Source organism: Alligator sinensis, unplaced genomic scaffold (genome assembly GCF_000455745.1).
Source record: "Alligator sinensis unplaced genomic scaffold, ASM45574v1 scaffold995_1, whole genome shotgun sequence".
NCBI lineage: Eukaryota > Metazoa > Chordata > Crocodylia > Alligatoridae > Alligator > Alligator sinensis.
In genome coordinates, this window is record NW_005842960.1 from 444,741 (window position 1) to 456,864 (window position 12,124).

The 12,124-nt window shown below is 42.5% G+C and overlaps 1 protein-coding gene across 1 annotated transcript in view; it reads left to right on the forward strand.

Annotated features, from left to right (window-relative positions):
• LOC102382026 (macrophage mannose receptor 1-like) overlaps positions 1–9,705 on the forward strand; it is a 63,735-nt gene extending 54,030 nt beyond the window's left edge. The window contains exons 28-30 of the mRNA XM_006036379.3: positions 1,939–2,106; positions 6,565–6,606; positions 7,210–9,705. Of these exons, the coding sequence (XP_006036441.1) occupies positions 1,939–2,106; positions 6,565–6,606; positions 7,210–7,451 (452 nt within the window). The 3' untranslated portion in view covers positions 7,452–9,705. The remainder of the gene's footprint in view (positions 1–1,938; positions 2,107–6,564; positions 6,607–7,209) is intronic.
• Positions 9,706–12,124: the final 2,419 nt, after the last annotated feature.

Here is a 12,124-nt window from a genome sequence, read left to right on the forward strand (position 1 = left end):
AAGCCATGGAGGGGAGTGGGGGGGTGGTGTCAGGGGGCTTGTGTAGAGACCCCCATGTAGCGTGGGGCAGTGGGGGGCAGCGGGGATTGCTCTCCCACCTGGCAGCACCTGGTAAGCACCGGGGCTTTTCTTTAAAGGGCTGGGAGCTGGGTTGGGTGGGACAGTCATGGGGAGCTGGGGATCAGGGGGGCTGAGGGAGCAGGGAGGAGATGGGGGCTGGCAGGGGTTCCCCCATGGTCCCCTCCCCCTCCCCCTACTTATCAGCTTGGAGTCTGTCTGCAGCTCCCTGGTGCAGCCACTGGGGACTGTCCAAATCATCGAAGCTCTCTGAGTCTTTTCTGACGATTCGGAGAGCTTCAAATTGATTCAGACCTTTTAATTGGTCCCCTGATTCGATTTGGAGATTCAGCCACCGAATCAGGCCTAATCTCCTCCGAATCAAATCATCACCCAAAGCTTCACACAAGCCTATCATCAGAGCTGGGGGCTTGGTTCTGGGAGAGCCAGGTATCAAAAACTCCTATACACATGCACAGAGCCTGCTCCAATGCTCTGGAAATCTAATGAGATGGAACAGACTCAATTAATCGAGTCTGCTGGAGCACAGAAATCAACGTGCTACAACAGTTTGTCACATTACATGCATCTGTGTCATCACACATCTCCTCACTGAAAAAATGGAGGCAGGGTGCTTTGAAATAAAACACACGCAATTAACTTTATTTTAAAGCACCCCACCACCATTTTTTCAGTGTGGGGATGCCCAGTGACACTGATACATGTAACATATAAGCTGTTTTAATTGGCGCAGCTTGCTAATTCATGCTCCCAGTGCCGCGTCTCATAACATGTGTAAAAATGCCCAAAGAGCTTGGAAAAGATATGTGAGGGCCTGTTGAAAAGCTGGGGTATGGAGAAGCTGAGAGGCACTGAAGTTAAGAGATGTTGGATCTGCAAAGACTGGTGGTGAATTGAGCTCCAGGAGGTGGGATTCAGGTAAACTCAATCAGTAGGTCCTTCAAGGGTTTCTGTTTCTCTTGATAACTTTGGATACCAGGAGGCGAGCTATATACATCTTTTCATACTCTGACACCTAAAGCATGTAACACAGGAATCTAAATAGGCAAGATTCCCCAGCTGGATAGATCTCTCCATGATTTTTTTGAGGCAGCTTATCAACAGCAAAGGCTGCGTTGCATAAAGAAATATTTAATTAGGTAGGGGAGTCTATTGCATTAAGTATAGGAACACACATTTCCATGGGAAACTAAAGTAGCATTTCCAAATCATTTTATTTTATATTATTTTATTTTTTAGGCATAGTTATTCAGGTTTTGTTTCTTTCCACTGAAAACTCAAAAATTTCCATTCAAAATTATGATGCAAACAAGTTTCTATTTAGCTTTAGTTTTAGGACCTGGGCCTCCCTGCAATCAGTAAGAGACAGGTGGTAGTGACCTGAATAGGGAATGATGTTATTCAGTTTGGCCTGATAAAATAAGGCGGTGTTAAATAATTGAGCAGATCCTGGTAAATGAAATATTCTCCAGTCTTGGATATAGTCAGAGTCAAAATCACTAGCATGCTTTGGAGGCCAGGATCCAAAGAACTTCAGAGACAATATTAAGCTTCACCTTTACTACTGGCTCCCAGTGCAAATTCTGGTGCAAATTCAAGGTCTCTTTAGTTTTAATCTTTAACACATTTGGTGTGCCTGGCAGTATAGTTAGTGTTATGTTCTTCTATGACATCATAGATAATGGCACTTAATATTCAAATTGCTAAAGCTCAGGCATAAAACATTCTCAGCTGAGTGTATTTTTCTGCTATGGGAGGAAAACTGAATCATGGAATATAGTCAGGTGTTGATTTTACCAATTAATTAATTCAATGTCAACCTTGTCATTTTATATTTTGTACTTATCACTTTAATTTTAGATGAATGGACATGGATAAACAACAAAGCAGTTGATTTTGTCAACTGGAAAGAAGGCGAGCCTTCAACTTTTTCTAGTAAAAACTGTGTTCTCATGGATGCTTCAGATGGAAGCTGGAGAGTCTATTACTGCAGTTTTGACAGACATTTTGTTTGTAAAATGCCAAAGAGTAAGTTCAGTATATTGCATTATTTTGTTAGTGATGACTGTTATTATTATACAAAGTCCTTTTGCCCAGTGAATTCTGTGAAACTATATGTTTGTGATAGCTGTTTCTCTCCATGGACTGAGATCTTGTTGTGGTGGAGAGGCTCCCAATGTTCCTCAGAACAGTTGCCCAGATTCTCATGCTCCTATTAGGGTCACCCGTGGTGAGCAGGCCTGAGGGAAGGCTCTAGACAAACCATAGTTCAAACCACAAGTCCTCAACAGCAGATCAGGGAGAAGGAGATGTTAAGACCTCAATGACAGTAAAGATGGAAGAAGGCTGCAACAAGATGGAGGTTTCCTGTCATCTAGGGTTTTCCCTCATCACTGGGCTCAGATCTCCACCTTGTCAAAGGTGTTTGTTATTTCTGCACTCCAGGTTCCTCATGTTAAACAGTCATGTGCAGGCTTCTACCACAGGAAACAACACACTCTCCTGTACCAACCTCCAAAAGCCCTATGGCAATGGATAAATGGTGATGAAGACAGGACTGGTGGATCTGGCAGCCTCCAGGCATGAACCTTCATGCAGGCGGTGGTAGTTTGATGGTTGTCTTGCACCTGGATTGAGACGGGGGTGCAATTCCACAGTTGCTACCATGACTGAGCAGTCCTATTCACGATCCTCTCTGGTCACCCCACATGGCGAAAGGGCCACAAAAGGTGCCTTAAACATAGGCTGTTTTATCTGCTCCTAGCTGGATAACCACATAAGCGGTATCACTTTCTCAGCCATTGAAAACATCATAGGAATATACTGATTTTTCACAAAATGTAACATTCACAACTTGATAGATAACCAAGACAATGCATGACCAGAAAGAAGAATTGCCATCATCTCCAGGAAACTGATGAGATACAACATTAACATTGTAGCTCTGAGTGAAACAAGATGACCAGAAGAGATTTAGGTGAGGGAAGAGGGCGGACACTACACCTTCTTTTGGAAGGGGAAACTGGACCAGGAAAGATGGGTTCATGGTGTCAGCTTAGCCATCAAGAATCAGTTCATCAGTCAACTTATGGAGTTCTCTGTGGGCATTAATGAATGTCTTATGACCCTCCATCTTAAGCTCATCAACAACCAGTACACCATCACCATCTGTGTATACTTCTCCAATGCATGATGCTGATGATAACATCAAAGAACAATTCTGCTTCAATCTTGAGCACATACTGACTAATACTTGCAAGGAGGACAAGATTATTCCCCACAGTGAATTCAGCACCAGAGTTGAATGTGACCTGGAACTCTGGAATGGTATCATTGGGAAGAAAGAGGTAGGGAAATCCAGCTCCAATGGCAGGGAAATCCAGCGCCAATGGCATCCTTCACCTGAGAAAATGCATGGAGTTGGTCTTGTCATTACAAACATGATCTTCAGACAGTGTGACAAATACAAGACTATGTGGAGACACCCTCATTCTAAGCATTGGCACCTCCTTGACTATATTATTGTTACAGCATGTGATTGAATGGATGTCCGTATTACGTGACCCATGCAAGGAGCTGATGAATGCTGGACAGATCACTGTCTTGTCACATCCTTTATGAATATCCAGCTTGTTCCAAAATGCCAAAAAACAGCCAAAAGCAATGCAAAGGACTCTCAACACAAAATCTCTTCAAGACCTAAAGGTCTGTAATGTCTTCAACAGTGTCTCCATGGAAAGCTCTCTCCCCTATCCACAAATGAATGCAATATTGAGGAACTCAGGAAGGGGTTTACAGTTGCTGTCTATATAGCCTGATCTGAATCCATTGGATGTAACATCCATCAGTGCCAAGACTGGTTTGATGAGAGCAACACCAAGATCTAAGCCATCCTCATCTGCAAGAGAAGGGCTCATTCTGTTTGGCAAAATGACACTTCATTTCAGCAGAAGAAGGAGAAGTAACAGCTCTTCAAAGCAGAAGTTCAAAGGAGGATCTGGGAAATCAAAAAACCATTGGTGGCAAGATAAACCCAAGAGATCCAGCTTTATGCTGACAAGCATGACATACATAGCTTTTTCTGGGCAATGAAGACTATCTATGGCCCACCTTCCCATGGTCCTACTTTCCTGTGATTGTAGGGTGGCTTGACATTCCTCAAGGACAATGACTCTATCTCAGCTAGGTGGAAAGAGTACTTTCAGGCACTCCTGAACCATGAGTTCACTGTAACAGATACCACTATCAAATACTTCCCCCAACACCCTGAAAAGGGATCCCTTGCCAACCCTCCTATCCTAGAAGAAGTCTGGTGTGCTATTAAGGAAACCAAGAACAAAGCTACTGGACCGAACGATGTACCTGCTGAAATCTACAAGGCTGGTGGTGAGGAACTAGTACTGAGACTCCACAAATTTATTCTGTGTGTTTGGAACAACAAAGATATCTTTGGAGACATGAGGAATGCCAACATAGTGACTAACTTCAAGAGAGGAAATTAAGTCTTTGTGAGGGAACTATCAAAGTATTGCCCTCCTTTCCACATCATGGAAAATTCTTGCCTGCATCCTCCTGAAGCATCTTCTACCTCTTGCTGGGGAAATTCTGCCAGAATCTCAGTGTGGTTTCAGATCATTTCATGGGGCAATTGGCATGATTTATGTTGCCTGCCAGGTCCAAGAAAGTGTCAGGAACAACACCAGGACCTGTATATGGCCTTCATTGACCTTATTAAAGCCTTTGATTCCATCAGTTGATAAGCCTTGTGGAAAGTACTGGCCAAAGGTGTATGTTGGAAAAGAACCTCAAGGTCCAGAGGCTTCTTCTAGACCAGATGACTGTGACTGTTCTATGTAATGGATCAAAAATGGATCTGTTTCTCATCCAAACTGAAGTTAAACAAGCATATGTCATTGCTCCAAATCTGTTCTCCATTTTTTTTTGACAGTCATCCTTATTCTCATTAATGGTCTCCTTCCTTTTTGAATTGACATTGAAGAGCTCTCCATCCATTTAGTATTCAATCTGGTACATTCTTAGTTAAAGACCAAAGTACTCACTCTCCCACCCCCCATCCTTGAGCTTCAGTATACAGATGACTGCGCCAACCTTGCGCACAGTGAGGAAAACCTCCAGAGCGTATTGGATCTTTTTGGAGAATCCTAACAAACTTTGGGCCTCTCTCAACATCCAGAAGACAAAAGTGCTCTATCAGTGTGCCCCAGGCCATGAATATGAACCCCCTCCTCATATTATGATTGAGGGAAAGGCCCTGAAGGTAGCTAAGTATTCCTCCTACCTTGGTAGCCAGCTCTCTCAGAAAGTGAACATTGATGAGAAGATCCAGCACAGGATCCCCAGTGTGCAAGCGCCTCCTTTGTGACATTGCATCAGCATGTCTTTATTCATCTCAGTCTCTGGAAAGACACCAAGATCCAGGTCTAAAATGCAGCCATCATCTCCACTCCCCTATGGATATGAAACATGGGTGACCTACTATTGTCATTTCAAGAGCCTGGAAAGAGATCACTATGATGCTTCCAAAAAATCCTCCACATCAAATGGGAAGATTGTCACACAAAAGCCAGCATCCCTGATGAAGCCAATGTTACCAACACTGAGTTGGTGATCCTGAAACACCAGCTTCACTGGGCAGGATATTATGTGTGGATGCTTGAATTTTGCTTCCAAAACAAATGCTCCTCTCAGTTCAGTAATGGGCTGAGATCTCCTGGGGACACTCTGTACTGGCGGGTAGCTAGATTGATTCCTGTATGCTTCCCCAGCTGGAAGCCCCAGACAGCCAACTAGGGCTCCCAGCTGCAGGAGTGCACCCGAGTCTTGAAGGGGTCTGGTGTGCTCCTGAGGCTGGTTGCACTAGCCACAAGTTCTATTTAAGGTGTGATAGGAACCAGGCACAAAGTTATTACATGCATTTTATATATTACACAAAATACGTATAGCAACTTTGTGACTTATTCCCTGTTTTATCATCATGCCATCAACTGAATGAATGTGTGGCTAGATCACAACTTAAGAAGTGATCAACTAGTTAGTTATGTCTTAAGGGTAATGTCTGTCAGGGATCTACTGGAAATATTGTGGGGTGGTAAGCAGAGTGAAAAATATTCAGCTTCTTAATATTTCTTCATGTCTTGACATTCTGAAATGTCCTAAAATCAAAAGGCAAAAACATTTTTTTGGGAATGGAAACAAACATAAACAAAAATTCAAATTGACTTCTCTGTAAGTTTTAATGATAGTGCTCTGTTGATTTGGGTATAATGTTAATAAAATATTTTACATGTTTTTGCATCTTCATTAGTTTATTTTAAATGTATGTAATGAATGTGGTAATGCACTACATTTATGTTGTATATTCATTAATTTACTATTTATGACTATACAATTTGGTGGAAAAGGGAGGTTTACAAGCTCTGAATATCTTTTGTTTATTTTGCTTTTTTTTTTTTTTTTTCCTGGAAGTTCCTGAATTAGAATCAACCAAGTCACCACACAGATCAGGAGGTAACATGATTTTCTTTTAACCAAAATATTCATTATTTTCTGACAAAAATACTATTGGACAAATTCAAATAATCATGCACAGAGCTAAGTACTACTATGATTGTTATAACTCAAACCTGTCTGAATTCAAGGTTGTCCCTTCACAGTGAATTTCCTAGTGACTTAAGATGTTCTAACTGTCTTTTGAATGGATATTTGTCCAAATACCTTCTGAGTTTTAGGCATGAAACATATCGTAAATTGCAAATACAAGGTATAGACAAATGATCAAAGTACAGGTAGTTATGTTGGAAGGCAGACGTAATGTAGAACAGCTGACACATGGCAGCTGCCTGTCTACCTGCTCATGCTCTGTGGGAATTGCAAGCTAATATAACTGAGGTCTGTTTCTTTCATAGCCCAGAGTTTTTAACTCTGCTTTTAAAAACAGAGGTATAGATGTTTTACCTAATCTTCTTCTGAACACCCCCAATTTAAAATGACTTCAGTTAAAAGTAAGGGTGCTGAGAACTTTTGAAAATCTGACCTTTGTTGTCTCAGTTACTTAATATTTATTGTAATAATTCTTAGATTTTGCAGTAATGACTTTGTGTTCATTAACAGGAGATGAAAAAATTGAAGCTGCACCTACACACCGTTTAAGTGGGATGGTGGTTACTCTGGTCTTCCTTATTCTAATAGGAGCTGGCCTCACCATCTATTTTCTCTACAGAAGACACAACCAGCAACAAACTGCTACCGGTTTTGACAATTCCCTGTATCAAAATAGAGTAACTGTTTCTGATACTAATGAGTCAAATAATCTTGTGGCTAACATTGAGCAGAATGAACAAGATATCCTTTAGTTAATAAAGTAAAAATAGGCCTCATTTTGATATAAACCTGGAGCACCAGAATGCTTAAGATAAAGCTACTTATTCCTGTGAAAATTGCAGGTCATTTCACAGTCTGTGAGATGTGTTTTATGTACTAGCAGGAACAATTATTTCTTTAGTAGTCTTGCAAGTTTCTGGATGTACTTGCTTAAAATAGTTTTGTGGGAGGCCATTGAACAAATGCCACAATATAACATCAAGTCATACGAATGGGTATTCAAACAATTCCAGTTTCTATAACAGATCTACATTGCTATTAGTGGCAAAAAGAGTCAAGTTCATCATTGCAAGAATAACTGTTACAGACTTTTCAAAGCACTCAGAAGACCAACTCTCCAGTTCTGCTGGAGTCCTGCAAATGTCATTCCAAAATTGCACTTCATGACTGCTGACAGTGCATTTCACTTCAGCCTACTGTTTTACAAATTCAGTTCAGAAAAACCTCAAAACACATACTGAGCATGTCCTCATACTGGGCTTTTCTTAGTTCAGCATTACATCTTTGCAGTATGTAGATGCAATATGTAGTGACATACCTCAAAGGTCTTCGCTTCAAGAAATGTCTTTATATAATTTGATTTTTATGCATTTTGTGACAGTTCAATTGTGTTTGAATTAAAATATTTCCTCTTTTAGATATGAATGACTGAAAGAGTATATATTTTTTTGTTTTGCTTTATTTTGGTGAAGTAATTATTAAGGCTTGTTATAGACGTTACAGTGCTTTAAGTGCACAAAAAGTGCTTTACAGCTGTAACAGAACAGATGTTTTGTGGCCCACAAAGTGCTTTAAAAACGGTGAATCCTGTTCTGATTTGACCCTGGATAGATAAGTTAGAGTTCTTTATCGAACATCTGCCTTGGATCCCACTGAGTGTGATACTATTAGTGTGCGCTCACTGCCATCCCTGGTGGTGTTGCACAGGGCTGTGCTCTAGGCTTTGGCAGAGCTCATTGGACTGAGCAAGTTGGAGTGGCAGCAGGGAGGTGGTACCCCCCACCCCCTTGGAGCACCTTACTCAGCTCCCGCTGGGAGCAGAGGCAGTCCCAGCGGTGGCGGGAGTCACCATAGTACCAGGTACCCTGGGGCTGTGCTGCTCACTCTGCTGGATGTACTTGGGGAGGGGAGGTGCTGTGCCTGGCTGCACTGCACCCCTGTGCCCCAGTTTGCTCCAACTCAGGAGGGCCCACTGCCTCCTGGAATGCTGGGAAACTTCAAATTGGGTGGTAAAGCTGTGGAGACTGGCCACAAATTGATGGAACAGGAACAAAATTGGTTGGATTAGAGATAATCCTGCCCTGGAGTGGTTTAACATTAAGCCAAATAACAAGTGCTTTGTTAATGTGCAGCCAGTCCAGGGGTTAAGAGCTCCAGAAACTGTCTAAAGTTACCATGTAACAAGGCCCTTATAACACTTTGATGTAAAACGTGATAAGTCTTAGCCTAAAAGACTGGATATATTTATAGGTTTGCATTTTTATATAGTGCCTTGTGACCAGAAACATTTACTGCAGTTAATCTTTTTAAAAGGAATATTCAGATTAGATGAAAAACATATGGTAGGGTGGTCTGCAGACACATGTCACCTCAGGCTATGAACTTGAAAACAATTATTTAGTGGTGTGAATGTTCACGTCACTGTATGGAATGTAAATTGGATCTAGTTATGGTAAAGGACTTGATTTTGGACTCCCTTATGCACTTGAACTTTATTTACATTCTGAAGTAGAAGAATCTGCCAAATTCAAATTCAAAGCCAGGGAAATACAGACTGACAGCAGGGTGCAAATAGTAAACAGTGAACATTTCCATTTTATTGCAAAGAATTAAAGCTTGATGAATGTAGTAACACCAACAGACTGAACATAACTAACAAAATATGCCATTTTTCTTGGATAATATATGAACCGTTTTTCCAAAAATCAGCTGCTGGAAATGGGGGCACATGTGTTAAGCAAGGAAATATGGTAATAGCAGGTGTAAATTTGCTCTGCCTGGATAAGCCAGAATTAATTCAGAGTCGGGCAGCAGTTGGCCCTTGTAGCGATAGAAGTTATAATTTAGAAACACTCCTTTATTTAGAAGACTACCAAAGCTGGGAATTGGGAAATGGTCCCTCAGGATAATTAGAGAGACAAAGGGTCATTTGTCTGCTCATAATTAGAGAGAGAAAAAGGGTCTGCAGAGGTTGCCTACTGCTGCACAATAAAATTTATTGTTTAATTCATCTCATTCACTTCTGTCTGTGTTTATTGAACCTAGTGACCACTGCATGGTGGCTGAAGTGACAAATGAGGAAGAACCTGAAAGAATTTAACAAATTCACAAGTTGGAAACTGAGAGCAAGTGGAAAAATGCAGCCAAGTAGAAGGAAAAACAGTTGCACAGTTGTAGTCATAAGTAAAAGAACAGTTAGAGATGGAAAGTTTTGCAACCTCCACCTACCCATCTGAAGTTAGGTAATTTGGTGAGAACTGGAACATGTTCAGACAAAGGTCTGAGCATGGTCAGACAACGGCTTTCTTTTAGCAACCACAGGGGCAGAAGAGAAAAATGACAAATTTTCGGAGTATTGTACACCAAAAAAATAAAACCCTGAAAAGACAGGGTTTTTATAATGTGCATACAAGCACCAAGAGAAAGTATAAATCAGTATATTACTGAACTAAATAGAATGAGTAAGAACTGTGCTTTTGGGAACTTGGCAGAATCTCTGCTTAGATAGGATTATTTGTGACATTGCAAATACTTCATTAGAAGAAAAGCTATTCCATGAGGGAGATTTGTCCCTAGAAAAGATGGTCCAAATATCCAGGGCAGCACAAACTGTGAAGGCCCAGGCTGTAGAGCTGAATGCACCAAGAGGGGGTTGTGTATGTAGTAGGGAAGAAAGACTACGGTCAGAAAAAGGTACCTCACAGGGTAAAATTTTCTGTTGGTAAGAAGACACCTCACAGCCATGTCCAGATGATCTTGGCTGTGTGATATGTGGGGCTGCAGACATGTTTGTGGCGCCACATGCTGCACATTCAGTTGTTCTCCGTGCTGCAATGGAGCAATGTGGAGGGTATTTTGGACCCCTGGATATCCAGGGGTCAAAAAAACCTGCAGGGGGAAAAAAGTGGAGTGGTGCATGCGGTGGCAATGTGCGCAGCCCAAAGCCGGAGCCTGACTGGCCAGCGCTACACTCAGCTGCCAGCCAGGCTCTGCGCAGCAGGAGCAACACAGCTGAAGCCCCAGAAGGCCCCCAGGACCTTAGATAAAGCTGCTGGGGCCAGCCCACATCCACGGAGTAGGATATTCCATTGGCAATGAGAATGGTAAGAGAGCGTGAGCAAAAAGGCTGGTGTTCAGCAAGTGTACAAAGCAGCATGGCCTCAAACTTCATGTTGCATTTGAAAAGCTTTGTTTAACTGTAACAAGAGGAATGATTGTGTCAACTGCTACGAGAGCCTAGAAACCTAAAGAGCATAAAGTTGAGAGCATATCAGACGAATTTTATATAGATATAGCTGAAGGAAGCAAAAGCAGTGAGAGGGACTGGGTTTTACCAGTGAAAGTGCAAGGAACAATGGTTTCATTTAAATTGAACACTGAAGCTCAGATTAAAATTTTACCAGAATATACACGTAGAACATTAAAATTAAGACCAAAAGTGAGTCCAACAAGCGTCAAAGTAACTGGCTATTCAGGAACAAATATATGTACCAGTGCACGTGAGATGCATTGCTAACATTTGGTATAACAATAGAGCATACATGCTCCCATTCACTGTACCCCAGGAAGTGACACCCTTTTTAGGTTTGGCAGCTTGTAAAAAACTGAATCTACAAGCAGATACAATACTCAAGCCTCCTGATAATCTTTTTGGCCATCATGACCCAAATCTGGACAGTTTTTGTGGGAAGAAAACAATTGTTCCAAAACACAAGAAACAACCATGTCCTTGTGGCAGCAAATGTACTAGGGATACAAATACAAATACTGTCATGCAGAAAGAGAAAATCAGGAGGCCTGTGCAAAGTGGCTAGTATTCGCTTTGGATTTGGATTCAGCCAATTATGGGGACATAGATTCAATTCGGTGATTTGAATTACTGTCCCAATTCAATTTGTCTGAATCTGATTTGAAGATTTGGCTGCTGCCCCCTGATCCCTGCTGCCCCACACGGCCCCAAGCTGCATGGGGGGCTCTGCATAAGCCCCCTGACTCCCTCTGCTCTCCTAACCCCCGCACGGGTGCCCCGCCTGGGCCAGCTCTGGCCATTTAAGAAAAAAAACAAAAATGAACCCCCCCCCCCCCCCGCCCCACCCCCCCCGCCTCACCGCTCCTGCCAGCGGGGATGATCCTCACTGCCCCCTGCTGCCCCGGGCCATTTGGGGGGCTTTGCATGAGCCCCCGAAGCCCTGAGGCCAGCTGCAGGAGTGGAGATTCCCGGGACTTTTCTCAGTTTTTTTTTTTTGCTTAAAAGGCCACAGCTGGCCTGGGCAGGGCACCCATGGCAGGGATGGGGGAGCCAGGGGTGTTGGGGGACTCATGACAGAGCACCCCATGCAGCGTGGGGCAGTGGGGATTGCCCCCCCCACCTAGCAGCAGCTGGTGAGTGGGGGCAGGTGGGGCACCCATTGATGTGACTGGGGGG